Genomic DNA, 26,455 nt, shown 5'->3' with positions numbered 1-26,455 from the left:
GTTCAGTGCCATGAGACCTTGAACTGGGAAATTCAAAGCGTTTAATACTGGCAGCTGACTCCTGTGAATTTGTTTACTGGTCAAATTTATTTTATTTTTTCCAAGAAAACTTTTTTTTTAATAGGAAAAAATTTATTTTAAAAGGGTGCAATGCTTGGGCCTCTAGACATGTGTTTAAATAAATAGCATGAATGTAAAACAAATATTAGCTTTTACAAAGCAGCTGAGCCTTCAACAATTTGCGATCAGCCTTTCAGTGTATGATTCCAGTTTAGCAAAGTGAGCACTGGGCTGAGAGTCGGGAGAGCTAAGGGGAGAGCAATCTTGGCCTCACTGAGGCTAGTGTGTTGGGTCCATCCCACAAAATCATGGGTCAGGGTCTCTTGGTATATCTGACCAGTTTCCTCCAGAGAGAAGTTAAAGACCAGGAGGAGCTAATATATGAACTAACACTAGTCAGTGGATGGATAAAGAAAATGCCACTTTGGCAGCCTATAATTCGAGAAGGCATGTGGTCACTTCCAGCTTAATTCTGTATTGAGACTTCCTCTCATTCAAACTTCATCCACACCAGGATGCCCTCTTTCTGCTATGCTGGCATCTTCTCTCTTCACACTGAGTGTAAAGTGCTCACCCACATGAAAAAATAATCCAGAGGAAAGTTGTAAAATGTGCCCACATAAATCTTTTCTTTTGGAACGTGAATTACGAATGGGTTTCACTACAGTATAATACATTGACAAGTTACTCTGTGTGTCTTCACCACAGCCTGTAAGGCACACATGTTTTCATCTTTATCACAAATCCCCATTCTTCTGAAGGAAAAAAAAAAAAACAAAACCCTTATTTCCTCCCAAGAAGAATGAGGAGAAAGGACACAAAGAAAGGGGACATACTCATTGTCACAGTTCCAGGTCAGCTAGCAAGCTAGCACAGGGGCAGCTGCCCTGTCGAGCTGCTAGCAGCACAGCTCAGAGCCGAGAACAAGATGAGTTTTATGAACCATACTTATTATTGGGGCCAAAAGCCAAAAGAGAGGAGGAGGGAAGGGAAAAAAAATCAACAATCCTCTTACTGTTTGTTTATAGAACTTTTGCAAAGGAGCTAATTAGCACCTCTGCAAAGCCCCTGGAAAACACACATACTGGTTTTTCTCACAGTTTCTGAGTTCTCAAGGACCGGGGAAGGAATTAAAGGCACCTAGAAATAAACTCAGGGATCAGTCCTAGGGGGCTCTGGACAGCCAGCGTGGGGTACTAAATAAGCACACTGTAGGAGAGGAATGATGAAAGTAACGGACAGGATCCAATCTGAATGTCCCTAAAGCCCAAAGTGAAACAGATGCTCTTGTGAATATTTTTATTTTGTTGCGAAAACTCAGAGAGATAATCAGTATAACCCAGGGGTAGAGAGAAATAGCCTTTCATACACAGATCTTTATCAGCTCCCTTACAGTCACGGTGCTGAGAGTCAACTAAGGATGCTGCTCAGGAAATCAAGGAGAACACACCAGAGCCCCGAGTTCTCAGTCATAGGAAGAGGTTGAGACCCAGGTCTCGAAAGGCAGACACCTGAATGAATCCCTTCCTCCCCACCACTTCCTAAAGCCAACTGATGAAATGAATTTCTATTTTGGCCATTAGAAGCCTCTTTGTCATGTGACTATCTGAAGCTTACCGACACTCTGACTTCTGTCCGAATATCAGCCTGACTTTGTGCTTACCATTTGACAATCACCACAAATATCAGTAATGTTTGTAGTCTGATCAATAATTAGACTTCCTATTTGTTGGCTTTTAAAAAACTATATTATGTCCATCTCCTTGGTTTCCTATTTTCAAATGACACCTCTTTGGGAGACTTGGACAAATAATTGACTTTATATAAGTATGTACAGCCCAGAGAATGTCATTAAAATTATTCTACCATGTATCAGCCTAAAAAAAATTACAAAAGGCGGCTTTGGTTTTCATATAAATATCTTAGACCAAGGAAAGTCGGGAAAATAGAAGAGGCACAGTAGAGTCATAAATAAGTCTATTTGTAAAACCATAATTAACCATAACCCACTATATAGATCATAATGTCAGGGGAAGTGATGTAGTGAAACAGCCAGTAAAATGCAGTCATTGAGTAACTCAGGTCTATAGTCAGCAGTAATGAAAATACCAGTACGTAACCACCAAGGTCATTAATTACACTTAAGTGATTGCATTAGAGCATTTCACCTTTTTCTTATGTCCAATTTCTTCTCTCTTGTTTATGTTATCAAGGCCTATGTAAAGACATCGGAATTTGTGCAGGCAAACCAACTACAGAGAAGCTGCCAAAAAGCCTCTAAATGAAATGTGTTAATAAAGTTACTTGGAGTTTTATCACCTTTCTCCAAAAGTTTTGCGTTTTAATTCTACAGACTTTATTTTCAAATTGACTTCATCATTAATGCCACCTATGAAATATGAAGCCATTGTACTAGCTTGATGAAATAAAGGTTTTTCGTAAGATCAACAAATCACCATGGAGTGTCCAGGCAATCTACTCAAAAAGAATGATTTCTTTTATAGACTGGCCTGAATAACAGTCAGGGAACTGTTCTACCCAAGACAAAGAGGACAAATGTTACAAGGGATGATTCTCTCATTATATGCAAAACACATTTTATTTTCTGTATTCTTACTAAAAGAACATAGCCGAGATGAGCCCTGCATCAAAATTCTGCCACTTTCCATCTGGAAACCTGATTTTATTAATACATTTATGAAATGGTAATCAGAAAGACCCTTCCTACCAACTGTTAGAAAAATCAAGTGAGATCAAGCAGGTAAGAATTCTGCAGGTAGACTATAGACTATGAAATACATAAGGTGTTGTTGTAGAGACCCTGCAAAGCACAAGAGAGCCAGTGAATGCAGGCAACAGTCCTCCCACAGAAATTCTTACTGAAAATTTGGGATGTGGGGGGTGACAATCAGAGCTTAAGGGTGGGTAACCCCCTGCTTCATGAAGAAACATCTTAGGAAGGCCACACCTTATTGACTAAGTGCCATCGTCTAAGAGGATTTAACAGGAAACCTAAGCGCTCCCCCTGCCTGTATTTCCATTTGACGTCAGTTGATATCACCCTGACTTCAGTGGAAGCCTTTGCTATTGCTACAATTGTCTGAACCTCTGGTATGTTTCATGATTGATTTTTCTCCACTTTTATCAATCACGGCAGATAGCTTTTGGAAAATGAAGGTTCAAAAGAGGACCTACTGTAGGAGAAAGTGCATGAACAATTTTTAGTTCCCTGTGAAGGCCAAGGCCAAGTCAGTTTCTTTCAATTCCACTAGTTTGATGTCTTCCAGGGAACATGTCATGAGTCCAAGGAAAAGAATCGAGAACGCTGTACAGGACATAGTTTTCACATCAGACTCCTTTCTGTTGGCCTATTGCTCCGTCCAAGATGGAAATGGCCCAGAAATTCATGAAAGGGAATAAGTAGGCTGTTCTAAGTACCCCTCTGAAGCTATTCAGAAATCAAAGCTAATGTTTCTTAGCTATTGTCAAAGCTATACTAACTTGTAAAAAGGAGATTTCTAGCTGGGAAAGGAGGAAAATAAACAGAGGGGGAAAACACTGAATAAATTGGGTCCTGGGAAGCAAAAGAACCAAGCTTTACTTACATGTGCTGTAAGTTGCTGTTTTTCAGGAATGCTTTATGAGCCACAGATTTTAATCCAGAATCCACAATGGTCCTAAGAAAGTACACAATGGCGTGAATGTTAGAACTAATGAACACCCATCCCTCTGACTATTACAGAGCATAAAAATGTTCTGACATAAGGTATGCAAGTTCTGAGTACTCACAGGTTTTTCAGTCCCACATAAGCTTCAAGATCATCTTCGTTGATGATTTCTAATCTTTTCTGATTTGCAATGTAACTGCAAAAAAAAAAACCAAAAAAACAGAGTGCAAACTCAAGACCCAATGCAGGCAATCCATAAAAATTAGGTAACTTCCATCCAACCTCACCAGACAGCCCAAGGTGATCCCTCCCCACCCACCTGGCCCCACCATTTATTTTAAATACAGCAAGGGGAGGAACACTGAGTGCGATCAAGGAGAAACCATGGCTGAGCAGGTTTCATATTCAATGACAGGACCATCAGGTTTCTTATTCAATTTTTTTCACTCTTTCAACTAACAAGTTCAGTTTGCCTCTCCACTCAAGGTATCCCCTGGATACAGAGGTGAAAATAACTTACAAATGCATCCACCGCCTCTCAAAAGCATTTCAATCTGTGACAGCCACAGGGATGCTGGCATCACCACACACAGGACAAGTCACATCTGTCCTCCCCTTCCAAGTGTAGCAGTCCCTCCTTCCTTTTACCTCCGGAAACACTGAAGCAGATTCCCCTCCCCCTTTCTCTCCCTTCATCCCTTCCTCCAAACCCTCTCTTTTCCTGGCCCAGGACCCACTCTTTCTGCTTTTGTCAGTAATGAAATGAAATTTTCCTTTCAGGAGCCACATTTCACAAACCCCACATTGCCCTCGTGTACTCTCTGTAAAGGGGCTTCCCACATGACGCTGGTGGTAAAGAGCCTGCCTGCCAAAGCCGGAGACTTAAGAGATGTGATTTCGTTCCCTGAGTTGGGAAGATTCCCCTGGAGGAGGGCATTACAACCCACTCCAGTATTCTTGCCTGGAAAGTCCCATGGACAAAGGAGCCTGGCGAGCTACAGTCCATAGAGTCACAAAGACTCAGACATGACTGAAACAACTTAGCACATACGCATGCAGGCACATGCTCACTCTCTGTAGAAACCTCTTTCCCATCTGCCAGTCCTTCAAATACAGGAGTAGGCAGGTAATGCTGGTTGCACAAAGAGCTCCATCCCCCTGGCCATGATGACTGGCTTAGAAATGTGCTGTAACCTTGACTGGACTAATGAGAAGCTTCCCTAAAATCAAAAGATAAATGATGTGACAATGCCTTTCTCTTTCTCTGGGATCTTAGCTGAAAGATTACACAGGCTTGGGGATTCCATGAGAGATTTTTCTACCACAGGGAAAGGTAATGTTTAAGAATGAAGTCAGCACACAGGAGCAAAGAGAGCTAAGAGATAAAAAGAGAGACAGAACTCTGAAAATGCCACTTAAAGCCTTTGGATCCACTTGTCTCTGAGGTTAGTTTTCACTAATGAAAGTTTGATCTGAAATTTCTGTCACTTGCAACCAGTAAAGTCACTGGTAATATAAACACAAAGCTATCAAACCTATTAGCATGGAATTACCCTGTGCTGAAGTTATCTGAGCATCTGTCTATTCACTTTTCTTAGATCATGACCTCTTTCTGAAGATAGCTGGATCCTGTTTTATAATTCTTAACATGCACCATGGGGCTTCCCTTATAGATCAGTTGGTAAAGAATCTGCCTGCAATGCAGGAGACCCAGGTTCAATTCCTGGGTTGGGAAGATCCCCTGGAGAAGGAAATGGCTACCCACTCCAGTATTCTTGCCTGGAGAATCCTATGGACAGAGAAGCATGGCAGGCTACAGTCAACGGGGTCGCAAGAGTTGGACACGACTTAGCAACTACCACCACAACATGCACCATAGCATCTAACAAAGCACCTTGTACAAAGTAGATCTTCAAGGATGAAGGATGGACAGACAGATGAATGGATAGAAGAATGAACGGGCAACACTCGGAGCTCCATAGACACTCCAGGAAGTTGTATTAGAATGGATTCTTCTTTCTTTTTCAAAACATTTAAGATATATAGCATCCCAATTAAGACACTGAAAACAAATATGTAACCCTACTGTTAACAACATTAATTAAATGAGAAAAATAATAGCCAATGAGGGAAAAGATATAGCATCTATAGGTCCCTTCTGCTCAATCCAAAAGAAGGAGAAAAGATATCAAAATACATGGTAACTATTGGGACACCCATTTAAGAAGATAAATGTTAGAAATAAAATAAAGCACCTATTTTTAGAAAACAAACTTTAGAAATAAAAAGGTTCTGAGAGAACCAAATCACACCAAAGAGAAATAATTTTAAAAGGACCCACATAAACTTTGTCTCCTGTTACATAAGAAAGCAAAACCAGGCAACGTCCAAGACAGGGGAGCATCTTCTACTCAAAGAGCTTGGCTCTCCCCAATACCCGGGGCCTGGAACATAATAGACTTGCAGGAAGGATTCACTCCCTTCTTTGCTTCTACTTCACACAGAAAGAAACATTTTAAGACTCCACCCTAATTACCAAACAACAATTTTTAACATTATGAGTTTTTATGAGATATTTCAAAATTACCACACTTTAGATATTTTTTTCCCAAGATTTTCAATCCACTAACATTTTCCAGTAAAAACCATAGTAACCGCCCTCTTCTAAATCACTTCCCAATAAAAAACCACATTCCAGAGAGCCCGACATTTTAATTCTTTTTTCATGCATTTGGCAAAAGAAAAGGACAAACAATGTAGGCAAGGTTTCCTTCAGGGTCACAACCAGGATTCCAGAGAACTGGTTCCCTCCTCACAGCTGAGCTAGCATGGCGGCGAGCACTGTTCTGAAATCTTCATATTCTTCAGCTCTCTCTGCCTGCCTCATAACTGACTGCATCAGGGCTTGACACTCAGGAGGGATTGAATCAATGTTTGTGGCAAAAGCATTTATGTTTAACTTTTCCTTTAATTATTTATGCCCTTTATTTTATTGTTATTTCATTTTCATCAGATTTTCAATTTATAAACTCCCCACTTGTATTCAATAAAATACAATGAGTTAAACATAAAAACGAAAAGCATAGAAAGAAAGAAAAGCAAGAGCAGAGATATCAGTGAAGCTAGGAATTGGGTTTAAAATGCATATTTTGGGTTAGCGAAAAAGTTCATTGGGGTTTTTCTATAGGAGCTAATGGAAAAACCCAAATGAACTTTTTGGCCAACCTAATATTTGCTGGAAAAGGACCACAACTTTAATTCTAAGCTTCCCAGTGACCAATGCCCAGGAAGAGAAGAAAAGGAAGATACATTTAGTCAATGATAAATTCACAGTGATCATGAGATGAAAAATAAGTCAGATGTTAGGCAACATATAACTCTTCTTGAACCTAAGACAAGACAGGAGATTTTTGCTTAAAACCATCAAAAAAAATGTGAAATTATGAAAAGTGGTCACTGGAGAATATTCGTCCACTGTGGAGGCAGGAATGCCCTGGATAAAGAATGGATTTTCCTCCTGGTCAAAATGGAAAAAAAGAAATCAACAGAAGAGCTGGATGAAAAAGTCAGCAAGTACCCCTCTGGTTGCCAAGAATTCCCTGTCGTAAGTTACCATCTGCACAGATGCCCACAATATAGCTGCAGGCCAGAAACTGCTCATGAAATCTACCCCTTAAGAAACATTTTTTAGGTACCATTAGGTATCACCGACTCGATGGACATGAGTTTGAGTGAACTCCGGGAGTTGGTGATGGACAGGGAGGCCTGGCGTGCTGTGATTTCATGGGGTCGCGGAGAGTCGGACACGACTGAGCGACTGAACTGAACTGAACTGAACTGAAGGAGGAATCACAGACTGGAAGCCAGTAAAGTTAATAACAAACAATTCACAGAGGGGAACACCAAAGGTCCAGGGACAAATGAAAAGCTGATCACCCCTCAAGGAATCTGAGATGCAAACTAAAATAACGTGGACTTACCATTCCTTTCCTGCTAGCTGGACATAGTGTTTAAAATCTGACTATATAAAGCATTTCTAAGGACCAGTTATTTCTCTCACATTGCTCGGGGGAGCATAAACTGACACAACCACTTTGAAGAGTAATTTGCCAGTATCCTAGAAAATCCTACAGCACACGCTTTATAGAGTCCAGCAATTCCATTCTAGGTTTTCATCTGAGAACCACATGAGGAGCCATATGCAAGAATATTCACTTGTAATACAGTCAGAATAAAAAGCTGGAAACAGCCCAAGGGCCCATCAATTAAGAAACAATAAAATGAGATGTGTTAAATAAGCTGGACTGAACCAGATCTTCATATTTGAACAGAAAGAAATCTTCATGCTAAGTGAGAAAAAAAATAAGCAAAATTTCAGACTTATATGTGCTTATAATATAAAACAATTGATGTGAACTTTTAAAAAGACACAGCAAGGGGGGTGGAGGGATAAATTGGGAGACTTGGATTCACATATACACACTGCTGCTGCTGCTGCTAAGTCACTTCAGTCGTGTCCGACTCTGTGTGACCCCACAGACGGCAGTCCACCAGGCCCCCCGTCCCTGGGATTCTCCAGGCAAGAACACTGGAGTGGGTTGCCATTTCCTTCTCCTATGTGTGAAAGTGAAAGTGAAGTCGCTCAGTCATGTCTGACTTGTAGCGACTCCATGGACTGCAGCCCATCAGGCTCCTCCGTCCATGGGATTTTCTAGGCAAGAGTACTGGAGTGGCTTGCCATTGCCTTCTCCGACATATACACACTACTATATATAAAATAGATAACTATTAAGTACAGACAGGAAGGCCTGGCGTGCTGTGCTTCATGGGGTCGCAAAGAGTCGGACACGACTGAGCGACTGAACTGAAGTACAGAGAACTTTACTTAATACTCTTTAATGACCTATATGAGAAAAGAATCTAAAAAAGAGATGATATATGTGTATGAATAACGGATTCACTGTGGTGTATAGGAGAAAGCAACATAACATTGTAAATCAACTACACTCCGACAAAAAAAATTTTTTAAAGCAAAACAATAAAATGACATTAAACGATACTACATCGTGAGGGATATTTGTAAGGTATAAAAAGAAGAATGCAAGGAAGGTCATCTTGGGAAAGGAGAATGAGTTTGGGTCAGGGATAAAGAAACAGAAACTGTTAAATTATTTTATTAAACTACTAAAACTATTTCTTTTCTTAAAAGAAAAATGCCTTTGTAACAAAAAAGACAAAAATATTAAAGTATCAGTTCTGCATATAAGCACCTGAAGTTACTGCTATGTCATTACACTTTTATGAAATTTTTAAATGTATGAAGAAGAAAGAAAGGAGAAAGGGATAAAGCGGGGAAAGAAAGAGGGAGAGACAGAGAAAGCCACAAGAGAAATGACCACAGGGAAGACGCACTCCAGGGCTTCTCAGTTACTAGGTGACCAAACACACTTGGGCTCGAGTCCCTGGTTCCTTGGACTACCCAAAACCAAACCTTCTAAAAGCCTTCTGCTCCCCGCCCCAGAGCTCCTGGATGGGACCACAAGACTAAGGAGCATGCTGGGCTGCCCCCTACTGGTAACTTTCACGTGCCTCCACCAGGCTCTTGGCATCACCAGGTCTTCTGAGCTCTGCCCTCTTGTCACTCCCACTAATCAGAAGAGCAGCAGCTACAGAGACTAACCTAGGGTTAGGAAGGAGGGAGAAAGGGCCAGGCCAGGGCAGACAGCTGAGAGATGCACGGACAGGCAGTGAGGCAGACTCTCTTCTGAGAAAACCTTTTCTTGTCACTCCAGTCAAGGTGATGTCCAACTCCGAGGGCTCTTTACTGAGCCAAGCTTTGCTTAATAGAAGCTTCAAGAAGGGTTTCACTGTCAACAAAGCAGTGGAAAAGCCCAGCATTTTGCTATAGACCTTTCTCTCGCTGACAACCCCAAGCTCCTCTGGCCCGTGCCTACTGGTCTGGAAAGCTAAGGTCCCAGGGGCTTTAAGGCAGAAGCCCTCGCCCTAGAGCCCATGCTCCAGCATTCCCATGGATGCAGACAAGCTTTCCAGCTTTTGTCTTTCCAACCTGCAGATGCTGCTGCCTTAGCTCTCTCTCTCTTTTTAACTTTTTGGTTTATATTGGAATATATGATAAGGGTGAAAGAGAAGAGTAAAAAAGCTGGCTTAAAATTCAACATTAAAAAAATGAAGATCATGACATCCAGTCCCATCACTTTATGGCAAATAGATGGGGAAAAAGTAGAAGCAGTGACAGATTTTATTTTCTTGGGCTCCAAAATCACCATGGACAGTGACTGCAGTCATGAAATTAAATTGGAAGGCAAGCTATGATAAACCTAGACAGCATATTAAAAAGCAAAGATATCACTTTGGTGACAAAGGTCCATCTAGTCAAAGCTGATTTTCCCAGTAGTCATTATGGAAGTGAGAGTTGGACCATAAAGAAAGTTGAGCACCAAAGAACTGCTGCTACTGCTGCTAAGTCACTTCAGTCGTGTCCGACTCTGTGCGACCCCATAGACGCCAGCCTGCCAGGCTCCCCCGTCCCTGGGATTCTCCAGGCAAGAACACTGGAGTGGGTTGCCATTTCCTTCTCCAATGTGTGAAAGTGGAGTTGCTCAGTCATGTCTGACTTGTAGCGACCCCATGGACTGCAGCCTACCAGGCTCCTCCGTCCATGGGATTTTCTAGGCAAGAGTACTGGAGTGCTGATACCCTCAAATTGTGGTGCTGGAGAAGACTCTAGAGAGTCCCTTGGACAGCAAGTAGATCAGACTAGTCAATCCTAAAGAACATCAACCCTGAATATTCACTGGAAGGACTGATGCTGAAGCTGAAACTCCAATACTTTGGCCGCTTGATGCATAGAGCCAACTCATTAGAAAAGACCTTGATTCTGGGAAAGATTGAAGGCAAAAGGAGACGAGGGCAGCAGAGGATGAGATGGTTAGATAGCATCACTGATTCAATGGATGTAATCTGAGCAAACTCCGGGAGATACTGAAGGACAGGGAACCCTGGTGCCCTGCAGTCCGTGATGTCACAAAGAGTCAGACACAACTTAGTGACTGGAAAACAACAACATAGCTGATTGACCATGCTGTGATAGTTTCAGGTAGACAGCAAAGCAATTCAGCCATACATTTATATGTGTCCATTCTCCCCCAAGCTCCCCTTTGAGGACAGTAGGCAGCCTTTGAATAGTGACAGAGGCTTGGTGGATTTAGATGCTTAAATTTTATACTCCGTAAGAATTTCTCCCTTTTACTTCCTTGACTTCAAAGTTTTCTGGCCCACCCCTCCATCTGCAGTGTGTGCAAAATCCTCGCTGGCCTTTGACCGTTCTGTTTTGCCCAAATATGCCTTTCTCCTTTATCAAATCTATCTCTATAACTCCTTCTTGGACCTCATATTAAGAGGGTTGTTTTCTATTGTTGATGTTTAGACCACTAAGACCACTATCTACCTAAAAGTTGGAACTTCTCAATGAATTCACCTAAAACTGTTCTGTCGTTGTTTAGTCGCTGTCTAACTCTTTCGCGACCCAATGGATTATAGGCCACCAGACTCCTCTGTCATTGAGATTTCCCAGGCAAGAATACTGGGGTGGGTTGCCCCTTCCTTCTCCAGGGATCTTCCCAACCCAGGGATCAAACCCACATCTCCAGCATTGGCAGGGGGATTCTTTACCACTGAGCCACCAGGGAGGCCCAGAACTAATCTAGGTCCCTCCAATATCTGAGATGCTTCCTGATTTACAAGCAACATCAAAAAGGTTTTTTCACAATCAGAACATTTTTATTGCATCAGTTGGCAAGCATTATTTTTTTAGCATTTATTTTCCTTCTTAACTTCATAATTAAGAATTAGAGGGAATGGAGATACACTTTGTACACACCACAGTATTTTTCTACTGATCTATATAACTCTCCTACTGAATTGTTAACTCCTCAAATGGAAGTGTTACTCATCAAACAGTTCCATGTCCATTTCCTAACTCAGAGCTGATTCTCATAGAATACTGGCTGACTTAAAGCAATCAATGTGACCTCCACATTCCCCACTGGAGTTTTTATTATCTCACTGGAATGACCAGATACATATACACTATAAACATTAAATGAAGATTGTGATAATATAAGACTTCCCTGGTGGCACAATGGTTAAGAATCTGTCTGACAATGCAGGAGACCCGGGTTCAATCCCTGGTTCTGGAAGATCCCATATGCTCCGGAGCAACTAAACCTGTGTACCACAACCGCTGAGCCCAAACTCTCAAGCCGGAGAACAGTTAACTACTGAGTCCATGTGCCCAACCATTGAAGCCCACATGCACGGCACAATTATATAAGAAAACTGTGATAATAGAAAATAAATTCATTTGTCATACAGAAAACAAGGAAGCAAAGTAATGACTGGAACAGAAAACAGTCAATTTTGCAAGCAAAATTTGTCCTATCTAGAAGCAAACTTAGATCACAAACATACAACCTAGTCAATCTAAGTACTCATTAATTTTTCGTAAATGATAAAAACTAACTGCCCTCAGAAGATGAGCTTTCATTTGCCATCTCGGTCTCAGAAATGTTAAGGCTAGAAAGAACCTTCGGATCCAGCTGTTCTTGACCTTGAGGGGGTGATGCTCCTGAAGGTCAGTGCTCACTGCCACAGCATCTGATGAGCAGAAGAGATGTTTCTGAGCAGAGGTGAAGCAGCTGCACCGCAAGGGTACAGTGAGAGGACCTACAAGATATGACTGGGCAGTGAAGGTTTCCATAAGGTCAGTCCTTGAAGGGTCCCCAGAAAGTCAACAGGTAAAGAATGCAAACCTAAGCAAAGCCCACACTATTTGCCATTTTATTCTGTTTCATCAGCAAAGCTTCTTCAGCCTCAATGTGACATCCAGGGCCCTAGGCCTAACAAAAAGTTCCTAGGTGGCTTTTCAGGAAAAGAGAGAGAGAGAGAGAGATAAATTTAGGAAAAATTCACAGAAACGTTTTTGAATTACAGTTTCCTAGAAAGGATACTCATCCCATTTGAAAATATTTCACATTGGCTTTAACAACCTATCAAATAATTCCTCCAGGCAACCTTTCCAAGTAACAAAGAGTGGTTTCTAATGCATCTTTTCTTCCCGTGTATTACTTAACAGCAGTCTCACTACAAAGTAAAATATCCCTTTACCTTAGACTTTGTTTGGAGAAGGAAATGGCAATCCACTCCAGTATTATTGCCTGGAGAATCCCCATGGAGAGAGGCACCTGGCTGGCTACAAGTCCATGGGATCACAAAGTCAGATATAGACTATGTTAGCTAAACTGTACTTTGGCAATATATCAACAAGAAATAGAAACAGCAGTGAATATTTTTAATGGTCACTCTTCAAAATGGAATCATTTCCCACTGGAAATGATTGGTGGAATCTGGCCACCCCCATCCCACCCCACCAAATAAATAAGTAATTAAGGTAATAAAAGTAGATAAACTCAAACTTCACAAGAGACTGTGATATGAGCTAAGGCTTATAGCCATGGGGTGAGGCATTTCAACTCTGACTGGATCCTTTCTGCCATAAGCTATCCATCACAGGTAATAGGATAGTGCTTTTAAAAAAAAAAAAAAAAAATTGCCCCTTGGGCTTCCTGGTGGTCCAGTAGTTACGAATCCACCCTACAAAGCAGGGGACACTGGTTCGAATCCTGGTTCAGGAAGATCTCACATACCATGCGGCAACTAAGCCCCTGCACCACAATTATTGAGCCTGTGCTCTAGAGTCCAGGAGCCACAACCACTGAAGCCGTGTGCCCTAGAGCCCATGCTCTACAATGAGAGAAGCCACCTCAATGAGAAGCCCACATACCACAAGTAGAGAGCAGCCCCCACTCTCTGAAACTAAAGAAAACCCGCACGAGGCAACGAAGACCCAGTGCAGCCAAAAATGAATAAATAAATACTTAAATAATTGCCCTTGGTCCCTGAATCCACAATACGGTAGCTTTCGTTTCTCAGCAAACTGCTAAGAAGGAGCTTTGAAGATCAGTCCATGATGAGCCAAAGCAGGATTCAAAAGAAGACTTTCTCACTCCTTCAATCCAATCTTCACAGAGGGTACACTACCCCACCTGTGACAACATGAATGCAGAGAATACCAAGTAAGCAGGCTCAGAACCTGAATTCCGACAGCCAGCCTAATAGCACAAGCTGATTAGCATCAGCACGCCTATGTTTTTGACCAAGGGCATAGAAGTAGTCTCAGTAATTCTTCTTGATAGAATGCTGTGTGCCAGACACTGGGGTATCCATGGGTGTATCACCTAACCTAGCAAAGCTACCAGAAGAGCACTATGATTTTTTTTTTTCCTGCTTTTTGGAAGAGGAAACCAAGGCCCAAGCTTGCCAGGTCACATCCCCAAGGTCACACGACTGCCAAAACAGGATTTGAACCCAAATCTACCTGCTTCTGAATTCTGAGCTCAGAGCCACTGTACCATACTACTAGGACCGTTACCTTGTAAATCCTTCACCTACAACAAGAAATAATTTCTAAAGTTTCTACAAAATCGTCCTTTGCAAATAATTACAGCCTGAAAACAACAGTCAATGAAAAGGAATCAGGACATTTTACAGGATGCTCTCATGTATTATATCTACATAGCGCTAACAGGAGATAAATAAAATATCTTCTCAGATTTTTACACAATGCCAAGCTCTGAGAACTGCAGCTTCCTAGAATAGCCTAAATTCCTTGGGAACTTCAGAATTCAAGTGCCTGTGGAGAGCATGTAGAGAAAACAAAACCCTCCTACACTGCTGGGGGGAATGCAAATTGGTGCAGCCACTATGGAAAAGAGTATGGAGGTTCCTTAAAAAACTAAAAATAGAGCTACCATACGTTCCTGCATTCCCACTCCTGGATATACACCCTGAAGAGACAAAAGATCTAATTCAAAAAGATACATGAACCCCAATGTTCATAGCAGCACTATTTGCAATAGCTAAGACACGGAAACTACCTAAGAGTCCACTAGCAGATAAATGGACAAAGACGTTATACATATATACATATATGTATACATATATGTAGGGAGGCTTCCCACATGCCACTAGTGGTAAAAAAAAAAAAACAAAAAACCCACTTGCCAATGCAGGAGATACAAGAGATGTGGAAAGACCCCTGGAGAAGGAAATGGCAACCCACTCCAGTATTCTTGCCTAGAGAATCTCATGGACACAGGAGCCTAGCAGGCTACAGTCCATGGGATCGCAAAGAATCAGACACAACTGAGCAACTAACACTTTTTACTTTCCCAGGTGGCTCAATATTAAAGAATCTGCCTAATGCAGGAGACACAGGAGATTTGGGTTTGATCGCTGTCAGGAAGATTCCCTAGAAAAGGAAATGGCAATCCACTTCAGTATTCTTGCCCAGGAAATCCCATGAATGGAAGAGCCTGGTGGGCTTCAGTCCATGGAGTCACAAAGAGCTGGACAGGACTAAGCAACTGAGCATGTGCACATGCATATATATATTGGCTATTACTCAGCCGTAAAAAAGAATGAAATAATGCCATTTGCAGCAATATGGATGGACCTAGAGATTATTATGCTAAGTGAAGTCAGAGGAAGACAAATATTGTGATATCACTTATACGTGGAACCTTAAAAATAACAAAAATGAATGTGCATATGCATACAAAACAGAAACAAACTCACAGACACAGAAGACAAACTTATAGTTAACAAAAGGGAAGAGCAGTGGGATAAATTAGGAGTGGGGGATTAACAGATGTACATTACCATATATAAAATAAATGACAGAAATTTACGGTATAGCACATGCTGCTGCTGCTGCTGCTGCTAGGTCACTTCAGTTGTGTCCAACTCTGTGCGACCCCATATTCAATATCTTGTAACAAACTATTAATATAATGGAAGAGAATTGGGAAAATAATAAAGACATACATATATATATGTATGTATAACCGAATCACTTTGCTGTATACCTGAGACTACTACAATATTGTAAATCAACCATATTTTTAAAAAATTCAAGTGCCTGGAAAATACTGTGTAGTGTGAGGGACAAACAAGCCCCACGAGCTTCACCTCTCACCAGTTATATGACCTTGGGCAAGTCCCTACACCTCAGTCTCCTTGTTTATAAAACAGAAAAATAAGAGTACCTGCCTCAGGGAGTTGTTAGAACAATGAAAAATCTGCCCAAGCACATATGAGGACCTCAGTTAATGCTAATTATTAACGATGAGCAGAAGCCTGGGGTCCAGGGGCCAGCTGGGTCACTAACTACCTGATGAAATGAATCTGAGCCTGCCTCCAGTGTTCACATCCATGGAGGTGGAAATCTGGGCTTGATAACGTCTCAGTTCCCTTCAGCACTCAAATTGTAAGGAAAACTTCAGCAACACATCATGAAGGAAAAATATCTTGGGTTTCTCTCTGAGTATTTATATAGAACTTCTCTTTTCCATCTCTATCAATGGAGTGATTCCCAAAAACAAACACTGCAATTTGTGACCAGAAAAATTAATCATAGAAAAACACCTTAGAGCTGAATTTCTATCTAAAACATATCAGTCTGCAGCAGAAAAAAATAAATTTGGCTTAAACTAAATAATAGCCTCCTATGAAAATTTAAGATTAGACCCCAGCCTACAAATAATTTGTCATATAAACCTTATACCAGAGGATGAGAAGAGTGTCAATATAATTAAAATAAATAAATTCTGTTTTTAGATGCTAGCTTTCCAAAATGGGAAGATTTCCCATTTAAAAAAATCTGAATTTCCATATTCTCTTAAAGAGCCAGAAGGTCTTTCAAACTAGACTAGCATTTCTTTCTGGCAACCTTCACAGCGAGCATTGCCGCTGGGGGTCTGGGGCACATTTCCAGTTGGTCACAGTCCATCCTCAGCTATTTCACTGGCCCATGGAAAGATTTAATGACACCTGATTTAATTCTTGCTTGTAATTTCCTCTGAGATGTCAAACTTCCAACTCTTCTCCTACACTGGTATGTCATCTCCATGTACAAAGATCCATAAAATGAGTCTCATCAGATAAAATGACACAGAGATGACAATAAAAATACCTCCTGTTTTTAAAGAAGTTACTTCTACCTGTTCCAGAACCTTTAGAAACTTCTGTTGTTTTAAAAACATAACTAAAATGGACACAGATATAAGCCAAGTATAACTTTATACTATTCTTGGTACAGGAGAAGGCAATGGCAAGCCACTCCAGTACTATTGCCTAGAAAATCCCATGGATGGAGGAGCCTGGTAGGCTGCAGTCTGTGGGGTCACTAAGGGTCAGACATGACTGAGCGACTTCACTTTCACACATTGGAGAAGGAAATGGCAACCCACTCCGGAGTTCTTGCCTGGAGAATCCCAGGGACGGGGGAGCCTGGTGGGCTTCCGTCTATGGGGTCACACAGAGTCGGACACGACTGAAGTGACTTAGCAGCAGCAGCAGCAGCATTCTTGGTACAAGGGTAGAAAATCCCCAAGAAGAGCAAGAGATACGTTTTTTCTTGACAAAAAAATGGTTTTTCTTCCCACTAATGTATTTACCATTTCACATTAGTTCTCAGATCTTTCGATAGATCATAATAACCTGCCATAGCAAACCTGAGGAGACAAGCACTAAATGTGTAACATGGCACAGTTTTGCCACGTCAGATGAAGAGCTCTGGGACAGAAATGGGCCTGATACAGAACCGCCATCAAGAAAGAGGCATAAGTGATGTTGGAGCCAAAATTTTTATTACAGACAGGTGTACTCTAATATTGGTCCATGTGAAAGTGAAAGTGTTAACTGCTCAGTCTTCTCTCTTTGCGACCCCATGAACTGTAGTCTGCCAGGCTCCTCTGTCCATGGAATTCTACAGGCAAGAACACTGGAGTGGGTAACCAACCCCTTCTTCAGGGAATTTTCCTGTCCGAAGGATCAAACCCAGTTCTCCTGCATTGCAGGAGGATTCTTTACCATCTGAGCCACCAGGGAAGCCCTTGGTCAATATGAAACCACCAGGAATACAAGTCAGCTCACTGGGTCACCCAGGGTACACTCTTCAGTTAATTTATCCTGGCAGACCCATGAGAGGCCATCCCTCTCAAGGGTGGGGGCACCCCAGGAGCCTGAGAGGACTTTTCGTCTGGCTGGGAAGCCATCTGGTCACACCTGCTCTGAACAGTTTCCAGGCTAAAACCATCTCTGCTGGGCTCTGTGGGTGGATCTCTGTGGTCTCGATCAGGCATCTGTCCACATTCCGAGGCTGTTACAGCACTGCTTCCCCAGGCAAGCCTGGATCAGCCTGCTGGTACCTTGGTAGCTCATCTTGTCCGCAGACAGGGTGGCTTCCACCTGGATGGGCACACAAGTTGGGCTGCTTGGTCTCGTGAAAGGATGTCAGCCCCACCATCTGTTTGTCTGGCTTCCAAAGAGAATGAATCCGGCTTTAACCAGGAACAGAGTAACATTTTCCAAGCCCTAGTCAGAGGGGACAACTTCAGATCATCTGTAGTCCTGCTTCCAGTCTTGCCTGGCTCAGCAAAGGGGATGAGGGGATGGGTAACTAAGATCCTGCATTGTTTCAGTTTTATAATTACAGTACTGGGAGATGAAATTCTTGGACCACTTTAGTGTCCTTGCAGAACTGATGCCCTTGTCACTGCCCCCAACTTTCACTGACTTTCTCAGTAAGAAGAAAATGAAATCTGCACTTTTCATAAGAGCTGTGAATTGCATCACTCATATTCCCTGTAAAAGAAACTCTTTTCAGAACAGACTGCCAGACAAAGCTATGTTCCTGCAGAATTAGTAGGCATTCTCCCCGCTAATAATGAGCTTCTCTTTTCACTGCCAATAAGTTGAGGACAAATGTGCTCAGTTACAGCAACTGTATCAACCGTTAAGAGTTAGTTGCAGTTCTTGTCTCTTTTTTTTTTCTCACTCCTCTCTCTCATTTTTATCTTATTAACCTTATTGCGTAAAATAATCATCAGTTATTCAAATACTAGTGATAAGTTGATTAATTGTGACATTTCTTATATTTATTATTCAATATGTGGTTGCCATTATGATCAATATGCTGGTACAACAGCATCATTTTATAGTTTTCAAAAAATGAACTAGAAAACCACTTAACCCACGATTTTTTGTGTGTTTCAAAGTGACTGTTTACAAAAAGTAAAATCTTGCAATTCCAATCCAACACAAAATTATCTTTTTTCCAAATTATCTCTTTTCCCATTATTTAGGGTCAATCAAGTTTTCATTGACGAATAGTGTAAAAAAAACTTCCGATGATTAGCCCAGGACTTAAGGATTCTAAAAAGCATTCACATCAGCACAAATCACAGCATAGTACATTTCTGAAAGCTCCTGGCCTCCGATCAGGTCAAATCATTCCACAGGAAGAGAATTTGGGGAACAAATATTTCTGCTCTAACTTTCAGATAGATCAAACGTGGCACAGGGGAAAATGAGCATCGAGCATAATGTCAAGAAAAAAGAATGATTCAAATGGTAAAGTTTTAGGATTTCTGTGAAGGTCTGTTTTGATTTTGGCACAATTTTTCGGCCCTCTTTATAGGCTGTGGGAGTAAGGTGAGTGATAGAATGTGAAAAACACTTCAAATTTTGCCTTCACTGGTTTCACTTCACATGTGAACCTTTAGTGGCTTTTATAGAAGGTTAGAAATTATTTTCTTTGGAGTTAAACTACAAAGATATTGGTGAAAAGGGATTCTAGTCATAATCGGCCGTGTAAAGCCACAATAAAGAGAAGCCATTCTACAGAAAGGAAGTGTGAGTGCATCGAAAAGTCCTAAGCACATCTCTTGTAGAGACGTTTAATTCAAGGAATATATCATAGCTAGAAAGGATGCATATTTTGGAGGTACCTAGAGAATCAAATACATGGAGATGGAAAGTAGAATGCTAGCAGTTGAGGGAGGGGAATGGGCAGTTGTCCTTCAACGGGTACAGAATTTCAGTTTTGCAGATGAAGAGTTGTGGGTTTGGGTAGTTGTGTTGGCTGCACAATAATGTGAATGTACTTAAGGACACAAATTGTACATTTTAAATATGTTAAGATGATAAATTCTGTTATGTGTATTTTACCAGAATTTTAAAACAAAGAAAAAAAGAAGGAATATATTCTGTAAGGTCTTGCAATTAAAAATGAGAAAGATACTGAAAAGAGAAAATGGAATACAAATTGATTGATAACCTCCAGAGACCATGGGAACTGTTGTAAGCAATCTTATAGATAAAATGTACCAGGACTCTTGGAGAAAACAAAGTTTCAGAACCAAGATCATGACCTGAGTCATAGAAGCTAAATCTGACTCATCACTGTTCAGCACACAAATGTCCAGTATCCCAATCAGCTGAGTGTACCAAGATGGAACCATGCACACCATGGTTCCATCTTGGGTACACAGATGGAAGGGTATACAGAGGTTCCAATAAGGAGAACCGACGCCCTTTTATATCCACTCACCTAAACCCAGCAACTGTCCAGTGTCACACTCAAGTCAGATTCTTTTGCTTTTCTGTCCTTCCTGAGACCTATAGAGTCTACTCTCCTTCAAAACACAGTTGAGGACAGCCACACAATAAAAATAAAAACAAATAGCCAAGCTCTAACTATGTGTTATGCATAGGTACAATCATTTTACACACATCAGCTCAATTTCACCTCACAGAAACCCCACGAGAAGGATTCTATTATTGTCTCCTTTTACAGATGAGGAAACTGAGACAGCGAGGCCTCTATTTAACTAGTCCAAAGAATCAGGGGCAGACAAACTCAGAATAAGGCTCTTAACCCCCCAAGTCATCCTGCCTCATAACCTCTGTGATTCCCAACATAAACTTCCAAAGAAAAGGAAATATTAATTTGCGGATCCATCTTAGCATGACTATTGACACATTCAGCTATCTTTCAAATTTGGAAAAAATATATAATGAGAAAAGAAACATTTTAGGCACAGTTTTCACAATTCCAGGATCTTCCTAGGGTACCACTAAAAAGAATTATCCAGCCATAAAGAGCAGAGACATTACTTTGTCAACAAAGGTCCATCTAGTCAAGGCTATGGTTTTTCCAGTAGACATGGATGGATGTGAGAGTTGGACTGTGAAGAAAGCTGAGTGCCGAAGAACTGATGCTTTTGAACTGTGGTGTTGGAGAAGACTCTTGAGAGTCCCTTGGACTGCAAGGAGATCCAACCAGTCTATTGTAAAGGAGATCAGTCCTGGGTGTTCATTGGAAGGACTGATGATGAAGCTGAAACTCCAATACTTTGGCCACCTGACGTGAAGAGCTGACTCATTTGAAAAGACCCTGATGCTGGGAAAGATTGAAGGCAGGAGGAGAAGGGGACAACAGAGGATGAGATGGTTAGATGGCATCACTGACTCAATGGACTTGAGTTTGAGTGAACTCCGGGAGTTGGTGATGGACAGGGAGGCCTGGCCTGCTGCAGTTTATGCAGTCGCAAAGAGTCGGACACAACTGAGCGACTGAACTGAACTGAACTGAAAGAACTGAATAATTCTTAAAATAGTACATTCAGATCTAGAAATTTCAGGAGCAATAATAAAATCTGTATGGGGAAGAGAGAAAAGTGGAAACCTGCAGCTACTGATGTTTAACTTCTGGGACAGATTCCCCATTAACTTCTGGGGACAGAGTCTATGCTTTGCTGTTATGTCTGTGTCTGCGATATCACAAAGCTTGTAACACAAGTTGTGGGGGCGGGAGGCGGGGTGGAAATCCTGCACAGCTGTTCTTGGAAACATGGATCCCCATGCTTGAGAATTCCCTTGAAGAGAGGTGAGGGCACTGCAATGGGAAGAGCAGTCTGGAGAGCCTGATCACCCCTCTATGTGTGTGTTAGTCACCCAGTCATGCGACAGCACAAGTCTTTTTGACCCCATGGACTGTAGCCCACTAGGCTCCTCTGTCCATGGGATTCTCCAGGCAAGAATACTGAAGTGGGTTCCCATTCCCTTCTCCAGGGGATCTTCCTTACTCAGGGATTGAACCCGTATGTCTTGCACTGCAGGTGGATTCTTCACCATCTGAACCACCTGGGAAGGCCACACCTCTGTATCAGTTCAGTTCAGTTCAGTCACTCAGTCATGTCCAACTCTTTGTGACCCCATGCACCGCAGCACGCCAGGCCTCCCTGTCCATCACCAACTTCCGGAGTTCAACCAAACCCACTGAGTCGGTGATGCCATCCAACCATCTCATCCTCTGTTGCCCCCTTCTCCTCCTGCCTTCAATCTTTCCCAGCATCAGAGTCTTTTCAAACGAGTCAACTGTTCCCATCAGGTGGCCAAAGTATTGGAGTTTCAGCTTCAACATCAGTCATGACTGCATGGATCACAACAAACTGTGGAAAATTCTGAAAGAGATGGGACTACCAAACCACCTGACCTGCCTCATGAGAAATCTGTATGCAGGCCAGGAAGCAACAGTTAGAACTGTACATGGAGCAACAGACTGGTTCCAAATAGGAAAAGGAGTACGTCAAGGCTGTATATTGTCACCCTGCTTATTTAACTTATATGCAGAGTACATCATGAGAAACGCTGGGCTGGAAGAAGCACAAGCTGGAATCATGATTGCTGGGAGAAATATCAATAACCTTAGATATGCAGATGATACCACCCTTATGGCAGAAATGAAGAAGAACTAAAGAGCCTCTTGATGAAAGTGAAAGAGGAGAGTGAAAAGGTTGGCTTAAAGCTCAACATTCAGAAAACTAAGATCATGGCATCTGGTCCCCTCTGTATGATCCTATGCAAAAGCTCTGTACTTCCTCTATTCTACAACACATTATGGCTCAAAACTACCATGAAACCAAGGTCAGATCCATAAGGCAAAGACCCAGACAGCCTTGTCCCTGGGCCCCTTAGCTCTAGGCAGTGGGCCCTAGCATGTCAGAGGCCCTCAGCCTGGTACTCCTCCATATGAGGCAGCAGGATGCTCCCATCTGGAAATCACACCTGCCCTTCTTGACCTAGTGAGACCTCAGAATTTTCTATCCAAAGACCCATAAGCCCATTCCCGGTGCCTGTATAGGCCTTTCTATGGGTCTGTCCTCCTGTTGCAGATAAGCATGTTCCTAGGCACAACTCTGTGTGTGTGTGTGTGTGTGTGTGTGTGTGTGTTGGTGGTGGTGGGAGGGTCCAGGTTGCTGTCTGTGGTGCTATTGATGAGTTTAGCTGTGTAGGACAATGATCTGACTTAGGACCTACAACAAGCCATATAAATGGGAGGAGCTGGCCTAAGTCTTATTACCTAGGACCCAGAAGACCACCTGGTGGTAGGACACAGTCAAAACAAATTTGTTGATTAACTAATTGACTAGATGAATGAATAAATGGATCAATCAAGCAATCAATCCATGTATAAACAATCAATGCCTGTCCTCCATTTCAGGTATCTGCTGAAAAAGATCACTTTGTCAACAGAATGTCTACGGCACACTGAACCGTACATGTATAGATGTAATCTACAATAGAAGGACAGTGGTGACAGAGTGGACTCTAGGGTAGGCTGGTGTAAATAAAAGGTTTGGCAATGCTTTCAATTCACCAGGCAGTCAAGCTTTAGGAAAGTTCTCGGGTTTTGTTTGTTTGTTTGTTTTTGTTTTTAATGAAAAAGCAATTCCCTGAGAAAATAAATGAGATGGAAAAGAAGTTAAGCCCCAGAGGGCCACCTGGGTTTACCATGAGAGTCAGTGACTCAAGCAAAAATAAGAATTTCCTCTTAAGAGTTAAATATTATATGCTTGTTCCATAATGACCATTCCTTTTTAAGTTTAAATTTCAAAATACACAAGGAGTCTAAACTATTTTCATTTGTTATGTATATTATGAACATACAGCATCATGTAAACATAAATAAATGGATGCTATTTATCTCGAGGGAGAATTATCTTTTTGGATTATTCAACACAATCTGTTCACCTATATTCTTCCCCACTCTATTTTTAAAAGACTTGAAAATCTCATATGTCTATCAGTTGCTTTGTGATCAGTTTTGCAAACAACTATCAAAATGTCTAAGATAACTGATAATGTCAATTATAAATACAAATGAAGCACCATGACACATTATAGGATCAGCCCAACGCACCCTGATTGTAAAGGTGCAAAAGTATGTGCAACAGGTGTTTCATTAAACTGGACCTCAGCCACTGTTCATACCCCTGAAAAATGCACAGCCTCTGCCATCCATACTATAAGAAGGATAAATCACATCTGAAATTTCACACCAGAATTGCTTTTTAAGTGAAGCACCATAAATACAGTTGCAGGGAAAACTGCATTTGATCCACAGGGATATCCATTATTAGCTATTATACAACAGAAAAGGCACAAATCTTCCTCATTAGACCCATGTGTTCACTGGAGATCGAATTTCCCTAATATGATTCTTCTTTCCTGGATTTACCCTTGTTGTTGAGCTGATCTATTCTGCATCTCTCTTCATCTGCTTACATTCACCCTCCATCTCTTCCCTGTCTCTCCTTCCTGCTGGACACATAATAACCCTGCCTCATCAAAGCTCTTCCTTTCTTCCTTTCCAACGATGCTGTCTCTACGATGAATTGATTTCTTACTGTGCAGGAACCAGCATAGTGCTATTTAATTCCATAAAGGTTATTTATTTAAACAAACATCTTAACCTGATGATTTTATGAAAATCATGTCTAGAAATTTACACACTGACAGCCCAAAGAACAACTTTATAAATACTCTCATTTGAAATTCTAAAAGATAGATTTGTAGGGGAAGGGGATACACATGTGTGTGTGTGTGTGTGTGTGTGTGTGTATATATATATATCCTTGTGTCCTTGTGTCTGTGGATAATAGGGAGATCTAGGACACTGTGCTAGGGGAGGGCAATAAACAAGAGCCACATGTCCCTGCCTCCCTGATGGCTCAGACAGAAAAGAATCTGCCTGTGGCTCAGGAGACCCAGGTTTGATTCTTGCGTCAAAAAGATCCCTGGAGAAGGGAATGGCTACCCACTCCAGTATTTTTGCCTGAAGAATCCCACGGAGAGAGGAGCCTGGGGGGCTATAGTCCACGGGGTCCCAAAGAGTTGGACTGAGTGACTAACACTACTTCATACTATAAGAGGGCATACAGACTGGTACGTAGACCTGCATTTATAATATTAAGTGACCTATGATGGGGTTGGGAAACACTGGGTGGGGGCTATAAAAGCACATGGTAGAGACATATAGCCCAGAGGAAGACAGGCAGAGGAAGTCAGTCAGAGGCAGGAGCCATGAGAATGGTATTCCTGGCACAGAGGACAGCCAGTGTGAAGCCTTGGAGGTGAGTGAGACTATAATTCCATAGGGCAATTTAAAACTCAGAGAGACCGCATCATCCTATTAAAGAAAGGGAGAGGAAAAAAATGAGGCTGGAGAAATGGGCTTGAATTAGAAGGTGCAGCGCTTGTATGACTTATTAAGAAATTATGAGATTTTTATATACAAATATAAAAGCTGTCTTAATTTAAAACATCAATATTATGTGGGGGGAGCTAGGAAAGCAGTTCCTAAAATGCATATGGAAAAATTAGCATGTAAGAATAATCCTGAAAATTCTGAAAGTGATTTATGAGTAAGACTAATACAAGCAGAAAATACATAAATATATGTGAAACTTCAGAAGAGAGAAAGTTTAGTGCTAGTATGTAAACAGAAAAACTGATTAACAGAAGAGGATAGATCCCAAAATAAGCCAAAACACAAAGATGATCTTTATACTTAACCACATTAGAATTCATTTAAAATTTAAATATTTAATTTAAAATTGTTATTTTAAATTAGTGAGGGAAAAGTTGACTAATATAATCAATGGTGTCAGGAGAACTGATAGACTGATTAGCTGTCTTGAAACAGTTGTTTTTACTACTTCACTTTTTATATTTCAAAAACCCAGATACAAAAATACAAAAGCATGAAATAGTAAAGGTAAAAGAAGAAAATATAGGAGACTTATTTTATACTCTTATAGAAGGAAAGACTCTTTTTAGCCACATTTACAATACAGACGTCATAAAGAAATAATAAATTTTACTACAAAAACATTTAATTCTGTGTTACCAAAAACTATGATCGACATCAGAAGACAAGCAAAACATTAGACAAAGCATAAATTTTCTTATTGCTAAATAGATTTTAGGAATCAATTTTTTGAAAAGGTCACCAATTCAATAGAAAAAGAAAATGCCTAAGGGATATACAGTTCACAGAAAAAGAAGTACAAATGGCTTGTTGTGTGTTAGTGGCTCAGTCTTGCCCGACTTTTTGCAACCCCATGGACTTTAGCCCACCAGGCTCTTCTGTCCATGGGATTCTCCAGGCAAGGATACTGGAGTGGTTTGCCATTTCCTTCTCCAGGGGATCTTCCCAACCCAGGGATCTAACCCTGGTCTCCTGCACTTCAGGCAGATTCTTTACCAACTGAGCTACTTACATACATATAAAAAGATTTTTAACAAATCATAATTAAAGAATTGTGAGATAAAGCAATGCTGCTACACTATTTCCCAGGAATGTGATTGACAAAGGTCAAGAGTTTTGATAACAAACAGTATCGGCTTGGCTGTAGAAAAACAGGTGCTTCCAGTTTGGCTGGCAGAATAAAACGATGTGA

At 41.3% G+C, this 26,455-nt stretch overlaps 1 protein-coding gene across 4 annotated transcripts in view; it reads right to left on the bottom strand.

The window, feature by feature from the left end:
* Positions 1 to 26,455, bottom strand: part of NTRK2 (neurotrophic receptor tyrosine kinase 2) — a 409,841-nt gene that overhangs the window by 367,671 nt on the left and 15,715 nt on the right. For all 4 annotated transcript variants that reach the window (XM_088838074.1, XM_088838072.1, XM_088838075.1 and 1 more), the window contains 2 exons: positions 3,850 to 3,924; positions 3,666 to 3,737 (listed from right to left, as the gene is read on the bottom strand). In XM_088838074.1, coding sequence (XP_088694200.1) covers positions 3,666 to 3,737; positions 3,850 to 3,924 — 147 coding nt within the window. The remainder of the gene's footprint in view (positions 1 to 3,665; positions 3,738 to 3,849; positions 3,925 to 26,455) is intronic.

The sequence above is a fragment of the Moschus berezovskii genome, chromosome 7 (genome assembly GCF_049115385.1).
Source record: "Moschus berezovskii isolate FMDL1 chromosome 7, NW_MosBer_1.0, whole genome shotgun sequence".
NCBI lineage: Eukaryota > Metazoa > Chordata > Mammalia > Artiodactyla > Moschidae > Moschus > Moschus berezovskii.
Note: the sequence above shows the minus strand (reverse complement) of the source record. Positions and strands in the feature narration are given on the sequence as shown.